Here is a 24,501-nt window from a genome sequence, read left to right as displayed (position 1 = left end):
CTCGTGATCCTTGAGCTTGTGTGATTCATACGCAATCACCCGTCCATTCTGCATCAACACTGCTCCAATTCCTTCGAGAGAAGCATCTGTACACATCATGAAATCACCTTCTGGATCAGGTACAGCTAAAATCGGTGCACTAGTGAAAAGCTCCTTGAGCCTCTGAAATGCTTCCTCACATTTCTCTGTCCGCACAAACTTCTTACCTTTCCTCTGAATAGAAGTGATAGGATGTGCTATCCTAGAGAAGTTCTGGACAAATCTGCGATAATAACCAGCTAAACCCATGAAACTACGAATCTCTGACACATTAGTCGGGGTAGGCCAATCTATTATCGCCTGAATCTTTGCAGGATTCACTGAAATACCATCACCTAAGATAACATGCCCTAAATACTGAATCTCCGATTTGAAGAATTCACAATTAGCGGCATTGGCATAAAGCTGATTGCCTCTCAAACACTGCAATACCAACCGCAAGTGTTCCTCATGCTCCTTCTGAGTCTTAGAAAATATCAATATGTCATCAAGAAACACGAGAACAAACCTGTCAAGATATGATCGAAAAACACCATTCATCAAACTCATGAACACTGATGGAGCATTAGTCAACCCAAAAGGTACCACTGTGAACTCATAATGCCCATAGCGCGTTCGAAAAGCGGTTTTGTGAATATTTGCTTCCTTAATACGAAGCTGGTGGTATCCTGACTTAAGGTCAATCTTGGAGAATACTGTAGCTCTCTTGATCTGATCAAATAAGTCATCAATCCTAGGCAAAGGATACCTGTTCTTAATAGTCACCTTGTTCAACTGTCTGTAGTCAATACAAAGGCGCAAAGAACCGTCTTTCTTCTTCACAAAGAGCACTGGAGCTCCCCATGGTGATACACTAGGTCGAATGCTCCCTTTGGCCAGAAGTTCCTCTAGCTGAAGACGTAGCTCACCCAGTTCCTAAGTAGTCATAAGATAAGGAGCTTTAGAAATAGGCTCCGCTCTAGGAATTAGATCAATGCTAAAATCAATGTCCCTCTTTGGAGGCATGCCAAGAATCTCACTTGGAAAAACATCTGCATACTCCTATAAAATCGGGTGATCTAAAGTCTTCCTCACAGGATCTTCCTCATCAAGATCATTTACCATAACAGCAAATATCTGACATCCCTTACGGAAACTTCGCTTCAATTGCATAGCAGAAATCATCCGCAGAGATATAGGCCTCGGTATCCCAACTATCCTCACATCATTCCCTTGGTCATCTTGGCACAAAATAATCTTCTTCCTACAATCTATACTAGCTCTATGAGATCCAAGCCAGTCCATGCCTAAAACCACATCATAGGAACCAAGGGGTATGACTCGAAGATCCAATGCCGTATCAAAGCTCCCTAAGCTAAGCCCACACTTATGAACTACAGAATCCGTGGAGGCCTTAATCCCTGAGGCTAGTTTCACTTGCCAACCATGATCTTGCTTCACCGCATCCAGCTTACACTTAGAAACTATAGATGGTGAAATAAATAAATCTGTAGCTCTTGAATCAAACAATACTGAAAGAGATATACCTTGAATAGCACCTGCGGTCTCAACCACTGTTCCCTGATGATCTGCCTGACGCTGGTCAACTGCTGCAAAAACTCTATGAGCTCTCCCTGCATCACCAACTGTGGGTTCTGAAGTTGTAGGCCTGGGTCCTGAAAACTGAGGTGCTCGCTGTGGACACTGAGCTGCATAATGTCCAATCTGACCACATGAAAAACATTTTGTATTCCTGCCAGATCCTCTTCCCATAGGTGGTACATTAGATTGCTGGCGACTGTTCCTACTTACAAAAGACTGGCTACTCTGAGCTGTCTGATTGGACTGGTTCTGTTTATTGCGTTGAGCATTACGGTTGTTCTTAAAGTTAGAACCTTTGCCACCACCTTGAGCCTGAGAATTTGATCCCTTCTGCTGCTGCGTCTGCTGAGACTGCTGCTGATACTGTTTTCCCTTAGAAAAGAAAGGCTTCTTGTTACCACCTGAATTGAAATTGCCTTTAGATCCTGATGCTACTAGTGCTCTTACAAAACCACCTTGACCAAGGTTGACACTTTGCTCAACAAGGATTGCTCGATGTACCGCATCTTTGAGAGTTTTTGGCTCAAATACCTTGACAACCCCAATTATACAGTTATTCAAACCCCTAATAAAGTGTTGTGTCAACTGAGCTGAATTTTCACTGAACCCCGAAAAAGGCATAAGCTCATAAAACTTACGCTCATACTCGGTCACTGAAAAAGTGTACTGCTTGAGATTATGAAACTCATCTGCCCTTTGTAGTTTCCATTCCTCTGGTAGGAATGGTTCACGGAAACTCTCTAAGAATAGTTCCCATGTGACACTGCTCATATCGATTCCCAGCTTCTTCTCCTCAATCGTCCACCAAGTGGCCCCAAAATTCTCTAAATTAGTGATCGCAAATCTTGCCTTAACATTGCTGTCAAAATCCTGCATGGCAAAAATCCTGTCGAGGGAAATCAGCCACTGCTCGGCCACATAACCAGAACCTTGCCTATTGAAAGGCTTGACCTTGGATCTTGAAAGATCCTTCATCTGAGTGGACACAATGGACCTCTGACAATCCTTCCGAGGACTTCTAGATCTGGGTCTATGCTCTTGTTCTGTCTGATGCACTTTAGGTTGTTCTTGAACAGGAGGTAGACGTTCTAAAATAGTCTACATCATCTGTCTCAAACCAACCTCTTCAGACTCAGCTTGGTCCTCTCTACAGCTCTCTTCCTACTGCCTATTAGAGTGCTCTTCCCTGCTCTCTACAAGAGCCGATCCCTCATGGGCAAACTCATGGGCACTGACAGCTCTGCCACGACCACGGCCTCTTCCTCGGCCTCTACTACGGCCTCTAACAGAAGACCCAGTCCCAAACACCATCTTACAACAGAACAAGGTACTATTACAATCAAAAGACACATGTTTGCAATAGACTAAGTTCAATTCTATGTTTAGGTTTAAGTAAAATCTCCAGTTTTGAAAACTAAGTGTTGAAGTATGAAAAATATTCAAGTAACAGTTCAGGTTCTGTTTCAGTTCACCTAATTTCAAGTTGAAGAGATACACTTAATAGTTCACAGTTCTAGTTGTTCCAAAATACCCAGAGCTCCCAATGTCGAAACTCGGGCTCTGATACCAAATGTAATGCCCCGCCAAGGGATCCAAAGAATTAACCTAGAATTTCACTAAGTTTGGTAACATTTTTTTTTTTTTAACATGAAAGTAAATACCATACATAACTTATTCACAATAACGGAAGCAATAGCAATGTCCATCTGAAAAGTAAACATAACATACATAACAGATTACATTCTTTAAAATCCCTTAACGTTGAATTACATACATGAATCCATCTAGTACAACAACCACATGAAATAATAATGATAAGTCCAATATTCATACATTACATTTCCAAATGCTCAATCATCCACTGTACATGTCACAGGGTATGAAGGCTTAAAAGAATATGCATATGTGAAATAAGATACATCATCCTATTCTAATCCATGATACATCAAAGACAATCACATGATACATCATCATAGAAGACATATACATCCATCATAAAGATCAAACAAAATAAACTAAGTGCACGGTTCCTCCCAACCGTTAATAGCATCATTAGACCATCGTGGGCCCTAGCCATCCCTCCGTGCGTAACATCCCAAATCATCGAAGGGATCATCGGTATTAACATAGTAAGAATGTCACTCCTAACATATACAACATCATATGTAAAAAGTAATCTAACATGCAAATATAAGCTTAAGATAACATCATCTAACATATGCTTATCATCAATGAAATGATACATATCCACCATCACAAAGGACGCATCAGCCACGATGTCTCGATGAATCTCAAATGATAAGAGTGGAAAATACATTACCACCCGACCGCGTGGTACCTAAGTGGTCCACTCCCACCGTGCTGAGGAGATAATCTCAAGTCCCAAACAGGCTATCCATAACACATAGCACAAATCTCTATAGTCCAGGAATCCTAAAAGTATACTAACTCAAAGGTTCCAATCACGAAACTGACATATACTTCCCAGAGGCACACAATGACATGTAGGAACCTACTATGCAAGCGGGAAAGTGTCATCGCAATTATCACGTACAAGTTACCCTGGCAGTTAGCTAAACTCCACAGGTCCATACTGATTTCATGCAGCCACTATTATCCTCTCATACTGACGAGGCATACTACGGAATGCAAAGTCGCAACCATGCGTCTCACTACTCCCATCCTAGCCTGTACAAGCACTCAAGGCATGGGCGAGAACAAAACACTTATCTTTTTAGGTTCATTTTGTTAGTATTAGGTGTGAATGTTATCACTTATTAATCCAACTTACAATGAATTACCCTGGCAGCCTCTTAGGGCCCCGGCCCCCATTGCAAGCCACTTCCCGTCATTACATGCAAATATCCTACCCTAATGCTCATGGACTCATAAATCTCAAAATCACAAAAGATAATCCATAATATCATCAAATATGCATAAAAGCATCAAATCTCCATGAGCAAACATCCATAGAAAAATATGAACACAACAGCTCTCTATTGGCAACTAAAGTATCACTGATAATCAAAGTATCCAATGGTTCTCAATAACCAAAATATATATCTCAATCATACTGATCGAAGACTCCAGAAATGGTTGGGTCAAACATGTCACAACATGACATCATCAAAAATAAATCCACATCTCAGTCCCATCATGGCGACTAGAAAATAATCAAGGATAACTAATCGATAACTCAAAAATGATTAGCTCAAGTGTCTCATACACATACATCTCAGCTTCACACATGAAGACTGATGAACAAATACAAACAGTAAATACAAACATTTCATAGAGCATACAATCACATTACCATGGTTGGGCTTATAAAGATCGAGACCAAATAAGATCAACATGCCAACACATCTCATAACCTCCGAGCCTCTTGCAACAACCTAGGACTGGTCAACACTAGTTAACCCAAAACCAAAAACAAGAAGCATATAGAATACACGATGCAAACACATGTTTTGGTTTTGCTAAGTTTTCAAATTTGAATTTAGAAGTCTCAATTTAAGTATTCCCAAATTATATTAAGTGGAGAAATTTCACGTTTTTCCTAATGTAATATCCTCCCCTGATTTGAACTTTGACTTGTAGAAATTTAACTTAAGGAATATTGTCAAACACTTTGTATGCAAACTCATAAAGCTGATTTCCTCAATAAATTGCTTTCCAATGAGTAGATTTACGAACAACTATGAAGTGACATTAAAATGCATAATACACATCATAACATTTTCACAAACACTTGGCACACATTCAATAGTATATGAAAAATCTAGAAACTCTTTCAATCTTCTAATAAAGGGTGATTTTTAAATGTAAATGTGCACTTACAGCTGCCTTAAAGGCTGCAACAACTATTCAGACTTGTATTCAACAATTATTATGCAAAATATCAAAATTTGACAGAAGAAACCTGGAATTAGTTGCCGTAGTATTTTGCAGATGTAGTCGGCCAGCCCTCCAAACTTCTAATCAGCGGGAAAAACAAGTAAACTTGATACCAACACTGTTCACGCCGTACTGTAGCAAAATACTGTTCATGCCGACTGTAGCAAAATACTGTTCATGCGGCACTATAGCAATAACTAACTTCAGATCTGCACCTCAAACCCTTGTAAATTTCTTTATGCAAACGCCCCAAATGAAACCCAGTGTGTTTACTGAAGTGAAAACACCCTTGATCCTCCTGACTGTGTCTTCCAACAGCGAAGAGAATGCTAACAAAGAGGAATTCCGTCCTCCAAGCCCGATAATCAAATATCCAGCAACATAACATTAATCTTCATCCAAGCATACAAAAAAAAGCTCTTCCATTTCTTTTATAGTGTTCTCACAAGAGCTCAATCCTTCGTTTTCTCAATGTGGGATAAAACATAACTCCCTTTATGTACCTTATATCTCCAATGTGTTATAAAAATAAAGGGAACTCTTTTAATTTAAATATTTCCCACAAACTATAGTCAATGCATTAATAAAGTTAAATATTTAAATTTAACTTTATAAAATGGCTTTATCAATGCATAACAAATCTTATCAATGATAAATAAGTTTTCCTGTCGATTTTAAACAATTACCATCGACATACCACTGTGACTGAATGTCCGGCCATGTCCAAGATGACTTACTATAAATAGTAAGTATGCCCAAAGTTGCCTCAAAACCCCTCAAAAAGACCTGCAACTAAAACTGTCTAGGCCAAATGGCCTCTAAGCCCCTTTAATGTCTTAGTTAGCCTACGGGACTGTGGGGAAATAGGCTAACGACAACATCATGCTATGAATGCTAGAAAGGGGACATTACAGTCCGCCCTTCCCAAAATTGCTTGTCCTCAAGCAATTTCAGCTCTGGATGCTGTAATATCTGCTCATTTTCCCAAGTAGCATCCTCGATAGGTAGGTTCCTCCACTTCACTAGATACTCTCTGATAGTCCTCCTGCGAAGCACCCTCTCCCTGAAGTCAAGTATGGCCTCGGGAACCAAGATAAGCTTTCCCTCATCATCAAGAGGTGGCAATACTACTGAAGGCACCACATTGTGACCCAATGCCTTCTTAAGGCGTGACACATGGAACACATTATGCACTTTACTGTCTGCAGGCAACTCCAACTCATAAGCTACTTCGCCCACTCTCCTGATTACTTTGAACGGTCCATAGTAGCGTGGTTTCAATTTCTCTGCTCCACTCTTCTTGAGAGAGGACTGTTTATACGGCTGTAACATGAGGTACACCATATCTCCCACCTCAAAAGACCTCTCAACCCTGTGCTGATCAGCGTATTGCTTCTGCTGATTTTGTGCTTTTTGCAAATTTTCCTTCAAGGATCGCATAATGTCCTGACACTCCTGCAAAGTATCCTTGGCCTTAGGCACCCTGCTATCCCCAAATAACAAATCCAAAAAATTAGGAGCATCATACCCGGACAGTGCCATAAAAGGGGACATTTGAATTGACATATGGAAAGAGGTATTATAGCAGTACTCCCCTAGATGTAGCCACTTCACCCAAGCCTTCTGCTCTCCTGCAATGTAGTTTCGAAGGTACCCCTCAACCCATTTGTTCACTATCTCTGTCTGCCCATCAGTTTGGGGGTGGTAGCTGGTACTCGGAGTGAGCTCTGTTCCACATAACCTGAACAACTCCTGCCAAAAGTGGCTCATAAATTTGTTGTCTCTGTCACTGACTATGCTCCGTGGTATCCCATGTAGTCTGAATACCTCTTGAAAAAATAGTCCTGCTGTTTGTGCTGCTGAATATGTAGACGAAATTGCAAAGAAATGTGCAAATTTCGTCAATCTATCTACCACGACAAAGATACAATCCCGACCCTGTGCCTTGGAGAGGCCTGTGATAAAATCCATGGAAATGCTATCCCACTTCTTCTCTGGTATGGGTAGGGGCTGTAGTAAACCACCCGGAAAAGAATGTTCCTGTTTGTTCTGCTGACACACAGGGCATTCCCTAACAAACTGAAGCACTTTGATTTGAGTCCTTTCCAAGTGAAGCGCTCTCTCACCTGCCGATATGTCTTAAAGAATCCGGGATGTCCTGTCATTGGTGAATCATGAAATGCCCTCAAAATCTTCTGCTTCATAGCAGACCCGGGTACTAAATAAATCCTTTCCTTGTAGATGATCAGATCATTTACGATAGTGTATCGACTATCTTGAATAGCTCCCTCAATAATGCTAGATGCCCAACTATCCTTAGCATATTCTACCAAGATCATCTCTCTCCAATCATCCATGACTAACCCAACAGCAAGCAAATGAGGCCTTCTAGATAAAGCATCTGCAACAATATTTTTCTTCCCTTTGACATAGGCTATGTCGAAATCATAGGCTTGTAATTTACTCACCCATTTCTGTTGCCTGTCATTAAGGTCCTTCTATCCAAGGAAATGTTTCAAGCTATTATGATCTATTTTTATTGTGAACCGGCTTCCCACTAAGTACTGCCTGAACTTAGCTAGCGCGTGCATAATTGCTAGCATCTCTTTGTCGTAGATGTTGTAGGTTGTCTCCACACCTCGTAATTTTCTACTCTCATATGCGATGGGATGTTTGTCTTGCATGAGAACAACTCCTATGCCCTCTCCCGAGGCATCACACTGCAGCTCAAAGGGCCTGGTGAAATCTAGAATGGCTAAAACAGGACATGTACTCATCAGCTCCTTAAACCTGTCAAAACAATCCTGAGCCCTCTCTGACCACTTGAAACTATCTTTCCGTGTCAAATCTGTAAGTGGTGCTGCTATCTGTGAAAATCCCTTCACAAATCTGCGGTAGAACCCACAAAGCCCGAGAAATCCCTTGAGTTGTGAAGTGTTCCTCGGTGGTGGCCAATCCAGAATGGCCCTGATCTTGTCTGGGTCAACCCGAACACTTCTTGCACTAATAATATGCCCTAGATAGAGCAACTCTGTCATCCCAAACTCACATTTACTCATCTTGGCATATAATGACTCCCTCTTTAGAATACTGAGCACTGTATCAATATGCTTCAAATGTTCCTCCCAAGTACGGCTGTATATCAGTATATCATCAAAAAATATCAACACAAACTTCCTCAACTGATCTCTGAACACTCTCTTCATACAGGACTGGAAAGTGGCAGGGGCATTTGTCAACCCAAAGGGCATGACTAAGAACTCAAAATGTCCATAGTGGCATCTAAAAGCTGTCTTCTCCACATCCACCTCTCTAACCCGTATCCGATGGTAGCCGGATCTCAAATCAATCTTGGAGAAGTAGCACGCACCATGCAATTCATCAATAAGCTCATCGATGCGCGGGATAGGGTATCGGTTCTTGATTTTCTTCTTGTTTAGCTCCCTATAATCAATGCACATCCTCATTGTACCATCCTTCTTCTTCACCAATACTACTGAAGAAGCGAAAGGACTTTTGCTTGGCCATATGTGCCCCATGTCAATCAACTCCTTAATTGCCTTTTCTATTTCATCCTTACATCTCTTCGGATGGCGGTAAGGTGTGATGATAACTGGCTTAGCCCCTTCCTCTAATTCAATAACATGCTCGATTCCCCTATCCGGGGGTCTCCCTGGAGGTATCTTACCAAACACCTTAGTATGTTTGGTTATTATTTTTTGTACATCAGGTGGATACTCTTGTTTATGCTGCGCTGTCATCTCAGGCATTACTCTAAACTCTGCTGCCCACTACACTTGATCATGTCTAAAGAAACTCTGCATCCGCTTGAGTGACACCACTCGAAGTCTCCCATCTGACAAACCTCTGAGCACTATCTTCTTACCATTTGCCTCAAACCTCATTTCCATTTTCTCAAGGTTAAATGTAAACTCTACCAGAGACTTCATCCAGTTCATCCCAAGCACCATATCCTGATCACCAATGTTGACCACAAAGAAATCTCCTGTCATGTCATAATCTCCCAAACGAAGCTGCAAGTTGGAGATTTTCTTGGTACATTCAATTTTGAAGCCATCGGCAACCATCACCTTAAATCCCCTATGCTCCTCTGTATGTAGCCCTCTGCGTGTCACAAACTTCTCATCAATGAAGTTATGTGTCGCCCCTGTATCAATGAGTGCCACAACTCTCTGTCCATCCAAGGTTTCCCTAACTCTGAAAGTGACGGCCTCCTATATACTTGACAACTGAGCTATCGTGCTATCACCGCGTGCTTCCTCCTGTGAAGAACTATCATCATCTCCATCTGATTCGGATGACTGCTCTGAATCTCCATCTACTGACTCTTCGGCTGAAAAGTACTCCATCTGCTTAGCTTTTGCTTTCAGTGGACACTTATGTGACAAATCCCAAGGCTCCCTGCAATAAAAACAAAGCTTCTTCTTCCTGAGATCATTAAGTGTCTCATTGTCCAATCTCTTACTTTCCTCCTTAGCTGGTTGAACCTCTTTATGAAAAGGTTTCATGTCCTTATCTTTCCTTGAAGGGAAACTCTTTGCCTGGAATTTATTTTTTGAAGATGAAGAGGAATCCATGTCACGAGCTTTCTTAATGGCTTCCTGCAAAGTGGGAGGGTTGAGAGCTTTAATCCACCCTCTCAACGGATCAGCTAACCCATCCATAAATAGAACTAGTATCCTCCGTTCAGATACATCTGTTACTAACACTGCAAGTTTCTGAAACTCTGAAATGTATGTTTCCAATGAGCCCCACTGTTTAAGCTAAGCTAACTCCTTGAAATGGAGTTCTGGATCCTTCCTATCAAAACGTTCAATCGGCCTCTCTGTAAACTCCACATATGAGGTAATGTGTGCATGTCCCATAGTGACCATACCATGATGCCACCACTCGTGTGCTAACCCATCCAGATGAATTGTTGCGTACTTAATAGCTTCTTCCTCGGGCATAGGGTTCAATTGAAAGTATGTGTCAAGCTTTTGAACCCAAGCTCTTGCTGTAGACTTTCCTGAGCCATCATAATATGGTAACTCAAGTCTCCCTACTTTCTTCCGTAGCTCATAGCTCTGGTTCCTGTCATGTCCACGTGGCATATGTTTCATCCGCACATCCATATACTCCCTAAAGGTAATTGCAGCAGTAAAATTTGGCCCTCCGGCTTCTCAATCTCTCCTCAATTGGTCCTGTATATCAGTAATCTGGGGCTCTGGTACGAGCTGCTCTGGAGCTCTAGGAGGAAATGTAGGAATCATGGGCCTTGAACTCACTGTCCTAGCTCGCTAGGGTGCATGACCGAAATTGTTCCCAACTTGTTCATCTCCATTATGTGTCCCATCCTGACCATTTCCATTCTGATTGTTACCATTCTGATTATTTCCTCCACCCATGTTAGCATTCAACCCCATTTGACGAGCCACCATCTGCATCATAAGATCCAATCTCTAATTCTGTTCCTGTGCCCTTTGTTCTGCTACTCGCTGACCCTGTACCAAGGTCTCTAATAACTGTAAGAATCTTTCCTCTCCAGGCTCTGGACCGGCATTCCCGCCTCCACCTAATCTTGTATTCCTGTCATCTCGGTCACCCATATTGCTGTCTTGATCAAAGAATACCTCCGCTGTGTCTGTATGATTGGATTATATACCCCCCTGTACAGATGAACTAGACTGTTTGCTTTGCAGGTCTGAACTCCTATTTTGTCTTGCTCTGGTATTGCGGAAATTATAAGGCCCCTGTCGCATGCTCAAACATAAATGCTCTGATTTTAGTGTTTTGACATTTCATCAAACACTTTCCCTTCTATCGGCCAGTTCCAAATTTCCTATAAGACCTCCACAGGATGGCAGGACTTATAGCTCTGATACCACTGTAATATCCTCCCCTGATTTGAACTTTGACTTGTAGAAATTTAACTTAAGGAATATTGTCAAACACTTTGTATGCAAACTCATAAAGCTGATTTCCTCAATAAATTGCTTTCCAATGAGTAGATTTACGAACAACTATGAAGTGACATTAAAATGCATAATACACATCATAACATTTTCACAAACACTCGGCACACATTCAATAGTATATGAAAAATCTGGAAACTCTTTCAATCTTCTAATAAAGGGTGATTTTTAAATGTAGATGTGCACTTACAGCTGCCTTAAAGGCTGCAACAACTATTCAGACTTGTATTCAACAATTATTATGCAAAATATCAAAATTTGACAGAAGAAACCTGGAATTAGTTGCCGTAGTATTTTGCAGATGTAGTCGGCCAGCCCTCCAAACTTCTAATCAGCGGGAAAAACAAGTAAACTTGATACCAACACTGTTCACGCCATACTGTAGCAAAATGTTGTTCATGCCGACTGTAGCAAAATACTGTTCATGCGGCACTATAGCAATAACTAACTTCAGATCTGCACCTCAAACCCTTGTAAATTTCTTTATGCAAACGCCCCAAATGAAATCCAGTGTGTTTCCTGACGTGAAAACACCCTTGATCCTCCTGACTGTGTCTTCCAACAGCGAAGAGAATGCTAGCAAAGAGGGATTCCGTCCTCCAAGCCCGATAATCAGATATCCAGCAACATAACATTAATCTTCATCCAAGCATACAAAAAAAAGCTCTTCCATTTCTTTTATAGTGTTCTCACAAGAGCTCAATCCTTCGTTTTCTCAATGTGGGATAAAACATAACTCCCTTTATGTACCTTATGTCTCCAATGTGTTATAAAAATAAAGGGAACTCTTTTAATTTAAATATTTCCCACAAACTATAGTCAATGCATTAATAAAGTTAAATATTTAAATTTAACTTTATAAAATGGCTTTATCAATGCATAACAAATCTTATCAATGATAAATAAGTTTTCCTGTCGATTTTAAACAATTACCATCGACATACCACTGTGACTGAATGTCCGGCCATGTCCAAGATGACTTACTATAAATAGTAAGTATGCCCAAAGTTGCCTCAGAACCCTTCAGAAAGACCTGCAACTGAAACTGTCTAGGCCAAATGGCCTCTAAGCCCCTTTAATGTCCTAGTTAGCCTACGGGACTATGGGGAAATAGGCTAACGACAACATCATGCTATGAATGCTAGAAAGGGGACATTACACCTAACCCATGTATTTGTTTGATAGATAAAAGTTTCTCCTCAAAACTACTAGACTCCATTTGCTAATTGTACTAATAATATTTTGTCTATATAAACATTGTTTGAAAAAGATCCCTATCACCAAACCAATAAGACTCATTGTAGATTTTAACATGAATAATCTCCAAATTCTTAACATTATCATCTTCATTAAACAACTCTAAAATTGTTTAATATATATTAAATAGTATTCAATATACATTATAAAAATTCCACTATATTAAAATCTCTTTTCTTTTAATTTTCTCTCATTTAAAAATCCATTTACTTAGATTGACTAATAATTAATTACACTTCTTCTACTATTAACTAATCTTAATTAAATTTGATTTAATTAGATTAGATAATAAACTATATAAAACTAATGCATATTAATAAGATTCTAATAAGGGAGGTTTGCAATAATATCTTTAATCCATTCCATGCTTTGGTATATTATTTTTTTGTTGTGAACTTTTAGCATAAAGAACTCTTGGTTATGGGAAATGGACAAATATTTGTCCTTGAACAAAACAGTCTCAGTACGACGGCCATATCTCCCTAATGAACCGTTGGATCGGGCTGAAATTGAAATATGTTGGAGAGTGCCAAGTCGCGCCAATTCTGACTAGAGCGATCGAATAAATTCGATCACAATAAAAAGTTATGAATGATTGAGTTCGGGTCTATCCAAGGGGCAGCGACAGGGCAGTTTGTGATGAATTAAAAATTTCCTCTTAAAATAATTGCTCTCTAAATTTAACCATAAAAGGGTTTATACATACGCATCTAAAAATATAATTGATAGAAAGATTACATCTAATCATTCGAATTTTCACCATAAAATTTCTATTTTAATTCCAAATTTTGTCTTTCTAATTTAATATAAATTCGAACCCAAATCCGGTTCATATCTAATTATTTCTCCTTAATTGGATCTAGAGTTTTTCTATTGTTTTCTTCTCAACCAAATAGCATATCTAGATTCCAATTTCAAATTACAGATTCAATCATAGAGAAGTTTCAGACACATAACAGACACGATGAAGACAGAAATGCATGATGCGGAAATAGCATAAGTAAAAGCACAAGAATCTACACGGATTCTGATGCTAATTCGCTCTTCCTTAGAAAACCCACAGAGCAAGCTCCTTTCTTCAGAGTTCTTGAGCCCTCCAATACTCCAATTGCTCTCCACCCTCTCCCTAAGCTTCTATAAATGCCTGAATACAAAGAGCTCTCAAGAAACCTTTGGAATGCTTCTTGAAACCGCTGAAAGGTGTCACCAACTAAGCATGGGTCTTTTCCAATTCTTTTTGATGAGTCATAAAATTGTAGACACCTTGTGCTTAATTGATGCACTAACCCCCGTGTTGTTGACACATGTTAATTCCCATGCAAGCTTATAACTCCAATAATTTCTATTTAAATTTTATAACTTTTATTTTAATCTTTTATAACTTTTATTATTATTATTTTATTGATTACTTTATTATTATTTTATAATTATTATTAATTTTAATTTCTAATTTTTTTTTATTTAATTCCTTTTTCTCAATAATTCACATTACAATCAAAATATCAAAGATCATGATATTTTATTAATCTTCTCAAATAAATAATTTATTAATTAAATCTATTTATTAAGACTTAATTAATGGAAAATTCACCATAGACCTCCAAGATAAAATATGAAAACCCATCATAGAACAAATCATACAAAATAAATCTAAAGAGTTAAAAATCATGAAATATGTCATCCGACACATTCGGTGGGTATTCAACTTTGATACTTGTCCTAACTCACTAGGACAAATGGTTTTTAGGTTTGGGATTTGGACTTGAGAATTTATCTCGTTTGGGATTTGGACTTGAGAATTTATCTCCCTTCTCTTATCATTGAGATAGTATAATAAGGTACGTTCATCCTGGCAATTCAGGGAAGTCGATACTCGGTACCTGCAACCTGCAAAAAAACCATGCATGTACATACAATATATAATGCTAAGCTAAACAGACAATGGCAGAAAGTGGTGCATCGTGTAGATCCTGACTAAGCAGGTGACTACGACTCCCTTCCTTAACCACATCAGAAACGCCATACAATAAGAAAACACGCACACCATACACATGCAAGTATGGGGTAAGTAACCATAATAAACACATGAGATAATAAACCATCTAACTAATCATCATTAATAACTGAAAACGATGTAATGATCATCATACATACATGAAATGTAAAGTCTAAATGATCTCATCATATATCAGCTGAATCCTTATCATAATATCTGATAGTGTCAAAACAACACCGTTAAACCATCAACATAAAACTAGTCTACATAGTCTGATAACAATAAGTCTAGAAAAGATGTGAACAAGGGTAGGCACTACAGCATTTGTAGTTATAGCATCCAACAATACGAGCACAATAGTTGACTCTCATGAGGTGACTTCTTATCAGATTCAGTTATAAAGAACAGAACTACTTAGTGTATAAAGTAGATATGGTGAGATAGTTACTCCAACCATTTTTCCTTGACATAGATTTCTCCCTTTGAAATTAATTGCCACCTTGCACTTATCTATTGGATGTTGTAATCTCTTTAATAACTTTTGAAAGTTGCCAATGACAATTTCTGTAACATGTCACCACTATTTTGAACACACTGCCACCTTTTTAAAACATGTTACCAATCATGAGTTAGTAATTTGATCAACTTTATTAATAGAGTCAATGACAAGTAAGACATCTAGTTGGTTTCTTAAGTGACTCATTTGTGCAGGATTTGGAACTTTGCAAAGATTCATGAAACTTAGTTAAAAGGCCTCCTCTTCGCTTGTCAAGTGATTAGGCTTCAAAACAATTTCAAGTTATATTCCCCTAGTAGGCTAATTGCCTGAATAGCCACACCCCAAACATAGAAAGGCTCACTACCGATACAAAGGCTCCTTGCCGATAAACTGAAACAGCTGCAAATTCTAGTTAAGAACTATCTACACCTCCCCGATCAACTTGTCAAGTAGTTGGCATTTTCATTAGAAAATCAACACATGCAACTCGTAAGCATCATACCCTGCTCATCAATATGCATAGTCACAAGTGCATACATTCACACACACTCTTGAATAAAGAAAGGTCTTCTTTATTTATGCTAGTATTCAAGATTACTTGTGTTGGCTGAAATTCAATTGTTACATTTAATTACAAGCATCTAACCTAAATCTGGGAGATTTGTCACCACATCACATTATTGCGAAATAGGTCACACATAAGATATAGCACAATTGTCGACACAGCAGGAATGCCACAACCAAGACCAAAAGATGGAAACCATATGATCATTGGTTAAACCCATGGCCTCAAGTATCACACTAATGAAACCAAAAACCAGGAACAACTGTGGCCATTCACCAAGATAAAAATTGTTGATCAAATAAGAAAGTCCAATCAATCATCCAAGAGCCAATATGTGTATAGGTCAACAAGACCAGAAGAGTCAAGTACACTAGTTCACCAGCAACAGGAAATGTTCTTTGTCAGATATATTCCTGTTGATGACCGAAAAGACCGGATCAAGAAACTGCACTAGGATGTCGTCATTCTAAGAAATACTTGTGCTAGGATGACTATGTTGTCACCCATCCAAGTGACCCATACCAAAACATGGCACATAACAACCAATACAAACAAAGTATCCATATGGATGTTTTGACATCGGTAACAATCAATGCCAGCACCAATATGTTATGCCTAACAATCTCCCCCTTTGGCATTGATGGCAAAAACAAAAAGAAATAGCTATATACCTAGATGAAATCTTTTTGTTCCTCACCAAAACTTCTCTCCCTTTTCGCCATAATGGCAAAGGGCCAATCACTACCAAAATTGCAAAAAACTGTACCAAGGAAAGTTCACAGAAAAACAATAAATTTAATTGTAAAAAATTCTTGTACCTTTCCTTCAAAAATGGAAAACTCTTCTTCCAATCAGTAACAACTGCTCCCAATTGAGCACTCAAACTGTTGCAATCCACCAGCTTGTCAAGAGATCCTACCGAATTGTAGACAAGGAATCTCTACACAATTTTCAGTATAAGTCACAAGACCGACAACATACTCCACTGTTATTGTTTTAGCAAAGGCAGACTGTCCATATCTCTTTGAAAGGAGACGCTCTCCTCACTCTCATATCTCTTATTTGGGGTGTGGCTATTCAAGCAATTAGCCTACTAGCAATACCTTTATTTCTAGCCCAAGTATAAAAGCAAAAAGGCTTTTAAGTGAAAGGTGTGTAGTTGAAGCTAAGTTGCACCATTGAGATTATAAATATGACTCCAATTACGAGAATTGGGCATCCGATTATCTATTTTCTTTTTATGGTTTCTTGTGAGGTTTTTCTAAGCTGGTGAATTTCATTCCCTTGCTGAGGCATAAGGGTTTGATTTGAGTGTTTGAATCTAGAGCTTCCTCTTTTTGTTTCTACTGTGGCTGAGGAGCAATTGTCCATTGGAAAATCCAGTGTTCTCAAACAATGATTCCTGTGGCTGAGAGGACAAGTCTTTCATGAAGAAATTTGGTGATTCATTAATCTGATTATTGTTAGATCAGTCTGCCTGGCGTTAGCATTTCTGATTACTGGTTAATTTGTATCTGAGAATTGGCCGGGTTTGATCCAGTAATTTTTGGGCACTTTATTGTTCATAGCTAAACCCCTTTATACCCTGTCATTGGCGTTGACTGATTTGACATACTGGATGCCTAGCTTTCCTTGTGTGGGCATGACTCTTTCCAGCATTTCAGCACCTGACTTTATTGGCTTTCTAATGCCATTACAGTCTGCAATTTGGGGTGCCTCTTCCTCCAATGCCTAAATGCCACTCCACCTGTTCTTGGCGTGTGTTATTGCTGCCTTGATCATGCCTTCTGTAGCTGCGTGAGGAGTTCCTCTGTTACATATTTGGCATCATCTATGGTCCTGTTCAAGCTACAAATATACAAATATTATTGGCATTGACCGAAGCATTCGGCATAATGGCAAACTACAATCAGGTTTTATTAAATTGACAGTAAGTTTGTAAGCGCTGTTTATTGTATATTCAGGAATTTATATCAGTGTTTTCCACTTTCATGCAATACATCCAAAACATTGGGCATATCAGTTTCATGGGAATTTTCATGTTTTAATGCAATAATCTGCAAGTCTTTGTCATCCAATCATATTTTGGTATCAGCTATGTCAAGGTTTAAATTAATTGCTTATATAAATCTATATACTCGTGGATTGGTATCTCAAGAAATAAGAGAAGCTGCAATTAATAAGTACCCCAAAATACATATTCCCTCAGCTAGTTGGTGTGGACCAGTTTAGCTCATTACATTAAGAGCTATATTTCATTACCAACCCAATAGTAGATAAGATAAGATAAGATAAATATATTAAAGTCCAACAAATGACCACCAAAAGGTCTATGGGACTGAAAGATGACAGCAAGAAATCTGTCAACAACAGGACCACCAAATGGTGTCAGAAAAAAGTCAGCAACAAAAACAAGAAGATGAAGAAAGAAACAGAGAGCGGCAGCAATAAGGACTAGGAGTCCTTTATAGGCAAAAAGAATTCAGCCACCGAAGGAGAAGACTGTGGATGTACAATGGTCATGTGGAAGACTGTGTCTGGGGTCTGACAGATCTGGAGTGATCACATGATCTGGTAGAGCTAGATGACCTCTTCACACCACGTATAGGAGATAAGGGTGTGAAAATAGCAGTAATGAGCTGAAGAGAAGAGATTTTGTAGCATGGGCTTAGAATTCATCATCACACTTGTCAATCAAGCTCAACAAGGAAAGAAGCACTTGATACACTTAATTAAATTGTACTTGATTTCCACTACAAGTTTGTAAATATCCCTGTTGTCAAAGATTCCAAGGATTTAAGGGCAATGGTCAGTATCCCAGTATCAGCGTAGTTTCAAATCCTTAGCAGAGATTGTCATCAGTAGGAATAGCATTTAATAATCAAGGGGTCTATTTATAATGATATGCACAAAATAATCTTAATGCGTAACATATACAATATAGAAAACTTTTCTATTGTTGTAACTTCATTTATAATTATTCTTCAAGAGTTCATTTTGAAGTCCGACTCTGAAAAAACCCAAGCAAACTGGGTACCTTCCCCCAAGTAAAGAGAAAATGCTGGGCACATTTCACTATTACGTTCTTAAATTCCCTCATCCTGGTGATGGATCACAGAGTGTGATCCGAAACGTTGATGCAAAAAAACACACACACAATCGAATCCAGAAGCAAAAATCATAAGAACTTAATTATTATAGCACTCAAGGATATAATGTTTGGATTGTTATCAAAAAGAATAGCATTTAATTATCAATAGGTCTACTGATGACAATACTTTCAAAATAATCTCCATGAATACCATAAACTAATATAGAAATCTTTTATTGTTATAGTTTTAACTTTTGATTATTAATTATTCTGCAAGAGGTTATTTTGAAATCTTACTCTCAAATTACTGTTGAAAATCCTAGAAAACTGGGCTCTTTCACCCAATTAAAGAGAAATTGGTGGTCAAGTTTTCAATTATGTTAGAAAGCCAAACACCTCTTAAAAACTAAATTAAAGAAAAATGTAATTTTAAATACTTTTACGCACAGGTTTTGTAAAGATGTTACCATGGATCTTATTTATCAGCTTACATTATACTCAAAAAATTATTTCAGACAAAAGTATTAATGTAAATGAGTTATATCACAGAATTAAAAACTTATATTTTAACATATGCAAATTAGCTACATGGTAAATGCTGGCCTCATAATATTTTACCAACCCTTCTAGAAAATTGAAATGGTCCAAAGCATCATACCAGTCGAGATACAGAGAATGTATATGTTGTGATGGCCAACCGATGTCAGATATTGAATAGTTGGAACAAAAAACCTGTTGCAAATGCTTGAAATATTATTATCAAAATCAATGGTTGCAAGCTAAATTGGCAAAACATCTGTTGATTGAAAAACACGTAATCCTTAGGAAAAGAAACTCATATTTACACATTTCCCAACAAGAACTTTTACAAGAGATGAATTGACTATATAATACATGGTTAACTATAAGAAGGATTCATAGGCAAATACTGGAAGAGCTGCAAAAAGAGTTTCTTCGTGATCACAAGAAAGTAAATAGTACTTGGAAACAACTGTAGACTAGGAAATTATATTTGCAGCAGTTATTTTAAGGATCAAGCTTACCATTACAAGAGATTTATAATTCAGTGACACAAAGAAATTTATAAGGATCAAGCTTACCATTACAAGAAATTTACAATTCGGATGCATAATGCATAATGGAGGATAATCCACCTTTGAAGGACATGTGCTCAGTTGTTATGCTTATCACTTGCATCACTCCTAGTTATCTTGCATTGCCTATATATTCAGGCACATCTACATGTATTGTATCAAAGGATCTGATTTTGGGCATCTATTACCTATTATTGTTGATCATCTATGATTCAAGTCATTTGAGGATCATATCATTTTGTCTCTCTTGTACTATCAATTGAGCTTCTAGATCTTGGCATTTTCGTTCTTTGCCTTAGACAAATTCTTACACACCTCTAGCTATTTTCAAATGCAGCAGTTGACGTCTCAAAATAAGAGCTCGACTAGTATTATTCAACTCAAAAAAATCCTTTAGTCTTAAATATCTCCTTGGCTAATTCCAGTTTAGAAGTAAAAAGAATCAAATGATCCTTAACCGAATCAATCATAATCTTCTTAGCCATAATCTTATTATTTTTCCATTGAATTCTTCCAGCTTCTTCAGATAGCTCCGCAACATCAGCATTGACATAATCCAAAAGGGTCATTCTCTTCAACTGCGATAAGAACCATGAAGAGAAATTTGAAGGGCCGTCTAATCTATCTTCAACTTTCAAACCACTCGTCATTTTCACATGATGAAAATGAACAATTGAAAGAGATCAAATAACACAAATAACTTAGATACTTATAATTCTAGATCGAATTTCTCAGACCCGCTCCTATACCATTTTAAAATTAGAACCAGAAGAATATAGAGATACAACTGTAATACAAATAAATAAGACAAATAGGGAACTCCAAAAAATATCCTAGGAAAAACCCTCATCAATGAGGGAAACAACCCAACCCGCCCAAAGTAGATCCTTTCTTAAGATTCTCAAAACAACATTACAAAATCTCAGCTCCTCTCAATTTCTTCAGTACACAATGATCGTATATATTGATTAGAGTTTATGTATTCAATCAGAATATCTATATCCAGAGATAATGATGCTCAGAAAAATATTAAATGTGCTTTTATATATACATTTCTTACAGAAAAATCCTTTTCTTTCAAATATACACACAACACTAAATAATTTTTCACAAAACATAAAATAACCATAGAGAACTCTACAGAGACATATATTACTAAAACGATGATGATGAACAACACTCACTGAAAAAAAACCTTTGAATTACAGACCAACAATCAATCATCTTCTAACACTTGCAACAAATGTGCATATATCTTCCAAGTCGATACAATAACCAAGCTAATAATGACCAGTTAATAATAATATGAAACAACTCCTCATGAATGAAGAGATGTATGCTAACAGAGAAAGAACTTGAACAGGAAATGCAACGAAGAGGAAGAAATTGACAAGAGCATCAAAATATATTAATAATATGCCATAATACCAAAGACAGTAGCCGACAGTGATGTTTTGATGTCAACGATGAATATGAGCGACCATATGATACAGACACCAAGTCAGCATATAATAAGAAGCAATATGAACATAATAAGTTGACGAAGAGAAACTGGGCCACATAAGTAGTGAGCAACATACACATGAACATATTAAGGATATAAATTCTAACGTCTCCATAACAAGTGAGTCTTATCAGAACACAGGACTGCAAATACAACAAGTGCAAAGAAAATAGAGATGATGTAATGCAGAGCTGATCGTCCTAGGTAAGATCTGTCTTGCAACTATTAATTTGCACAAGTTATATGCAAGGCCACTCAAACAACATTGCAACCAGGTAAATATCTTTTAAAGGTATAATTTAAGCATGAAAGTTAAAATATTTCTTTCTTTTACATTAATAAGTTAATAACTTAATATTAAAAGTGAAACTCAAAGTTACGCAATAGGATTAATGTCTATTTCTTCTAATTTCAGATGCATGGTGGAAAAGGTTTGGTGCTAAGATGCCAAATCTTTGAAGAATCACAGCTTGTGTCTTGGGCCAACCATATACTGCTTGAGGATGTGAGCACAATTGGGGTGTGTTTGAGCACATACACTCCAAGAATTGGAATAAGTTGTCGACGCAAAGATTGAATGATCTTGTGTACTTTCAACCTTCTCCACCACAAACAAATCTTGGGCATTGACTTATCTCCCATCAATTAGAGGAGGTTGATCCATAGTCAAATTGGATCATTGAGATTGACAATCCAATCATCCACAATGAGGAGCTTGCATGGGTTGGTTCTCAGAACAATGCTCTTCCTTTATTGCTTATAATACCATTGTGAGAACCAATTTTTCTATATAACAATCATTTATTTAAGTTGCATAAGCTTTGGTAGTTGTTAATTTTCCTAAGGGCTCAAATTGCTTTGTAAGCGTGATAGGGATGATAAATGTCACCTATAAAGATGAGTTAAATATGCTTATAGGCACAGTCCCCATGATTTGTTTGAGTGGTGAGGCAAAGCAATTAACATGGTGAAGGCCAAGGTTCAAAGTTCAAACTCCATTGAGAAAACACCCCCTAGTACATTGGTCATGTTAAACTCAGTTGCTTAAGTATATCCCTTTAGTGTGAGATGGGCATATGTCATGTTCCTTCTTTACGTGGTCAGCAAACTCAATTTATCAAACCCCAAGTTTCTAAGACAGGGCCAATAAGGATTGGGGGGATGAGTTTCTAGGACAGCAATATTTTTGCCAAGTTTGGGGACAACAAAGGGGATTGCTACTTAAATGTAGAGAAAATTTAAATATAAATATATAGAAATTAAATATATACATTACCTAAATTACTGAAGGCGTAGGTGCAGGCCTCGGATGCGGAGGCAGATGCGATGGGACGTGGATGCACTAGGAGATGGAGCCCTAGTGGATGCTAGCAGGAAATGCATCCTAGGCATCAAGGCATCCATGGGCCCAAGATGTGCTTCCTACCAACATCTACCATGCCTCCACGTGCATCCAAGCAAATGTTAATATTAAAAAAACAATTTAAAACAGCTTTTAACATGTGTTTAATAACATTATTTTACCATTTTTTTGCTCTAAACCCTAAAATGGCCCTAATAGAGGTCATTCATTGTTTTTTCATCTCATTTTATTTGCAGCTATGCTCTCTTCTCATTTGGTCTCCATTTTGGCACTTCAAAGGCAAGGCAATTATTTTCAAAAGGATTGTTTGTAGGGTGTCAAATAGCTTCCACAAAGGAGATCAAGCTTCTATGATAAGCATTTGATCCCATTCTTGAGTCCTTTACTGAACTGTTTTGAGATTTTTATGAATTTTAAATTTTTACAAGTTTGGCAAGAAATTTTCAAAGTTTTTTGCAATTATTTTTTAGAAATAAAGAAACAAGTTTAGCTATCTATTTTAATATAATTTTATCTTTGTTTTTCACCTTTATGCTTGATGTTTATAGTTTTTTTTCTGATTTAAATATATTTAATTTCTTATAATAACAATAAATTTAATTGTATTGTGCAAGAATGGCCACCAGTGGTAGTCAAAGTTCAATGGGAAGGCAAGGAGAAATAAATTCAAAATATTAATGTAGGATCTCCTTTATGGAGGCATGCCACAAGAATATCACAGGTTTCAAGAGGTAGGACATATATTTGGAAGTGCAATGTATGTGATAGTAAAAAACCGTCCAATAGCTCATATTCTCGAGTCAAATTTCATTTTATGGGCCCTTCTGGCAAAGGACTGGAAATGTGCAAAAACAAAGATGGGAAGGGGATGTCTAATGCACAAATAGAAGGATATATAAAAAAGCAAGAAGAGGCTGATAAATTGGTTAAAAGATCAAAACGAAGTTCTTATCAACCTCCATCCGGAAAGAAAAAATGCAATTATCCATTAAACTGGTTGTATCCTCGAAACGTTCATTCTTGCATGTACCTGTACCGAAAAAGGAAGTAGAAATAACCACCTGCAAAAGACATCTAGTTGTGGTTGAGACTTACTATAATTAGAAAGTTTGTATGAGTCGACTTACTATAAATAGCAAGGTCACCGGGAGACGGGGAGACTTTGAGGTCTCCGGTACTGGTACTGGTACCGGTACGGCAATTTTTCAAATAGGAGACGGGGGTACTTGGAGACGGCAATTTTTTTTTTTTTTTTTTTTTTAAATAAATTTTTAATAGTTTAAACTTAAAGAGTCTAATACTAAAAGTAAATACAAAATTTCAAAATTTCAAAATAGTAATACCGTAAGACTAAAAGACTAAAGTAAATAATAAATTAATAATACTAGTGTTGTCACATTAAAAATTAAAATAGATTCATAGAGTCAAACTGTCAAAGATATAATAATAATAAGCGGTTAGATACAGAAGTACATTACTGAAATAGATTTTAAAACCTGACAAATTGGCATTGCTACAAAAAATTTGTGAAAATTATTGAATTATTCAACATTGATGCATGCATAGAGACACACTTAGGATTTCTATTTTCTAACTAAGAGTTAGGATTGCTTAGTTTAAAAGGGAGTAAATCATTTTGT

The 24,501-nt window shown here is 37.6% G+C and overlaps 1 protein-coding gene across 4 annotated transcripts in view; it reads right to left on the bottom strand.

Moving 5' to 3' along the window:
• Nucleotides 1-24,501, bottom strand: part of LOC149565343 (uncharacterized) — a 204,844-nt gene that overhangs the window by 142,790 nt on the left and 37,553 nt on the right. For all 4 annotated transcript variants that reach the window (XM_089818861.1, XM_089818863.1, XM_089818862.1 and 1 more), the window contains exon 3: nucleotides 19,559-19,632. In XM_089818861.1, coding sequence (XP_089674987.1) covers nucleotides 19,559-19,632 — 74 coding nt within the window. The remainder of the gene's footprint in view (nucleotides 1-19,558; nucleotides 19,633-24,501) is intronic.

Source organism: Cupressus sempervirens, chromosome 3 (assembly GCF_028749045.1).
Source record: "Cupressus sempervirens isolate cs-2001-9-10 chromosome 3, ASM2874904v1, whole genome shotgun sequence".
In the NCBI taxonomy this organism is placed as follows: Eukaryota; Viridiplantae; Streptophyta; class Pinopsida; order Cupressales; family Cupressaceae; genus Cupressus; species Cupressus sempervirens.
This window is presented reverse-complemented; position numbering and strand designations above follow the sequence as displayed.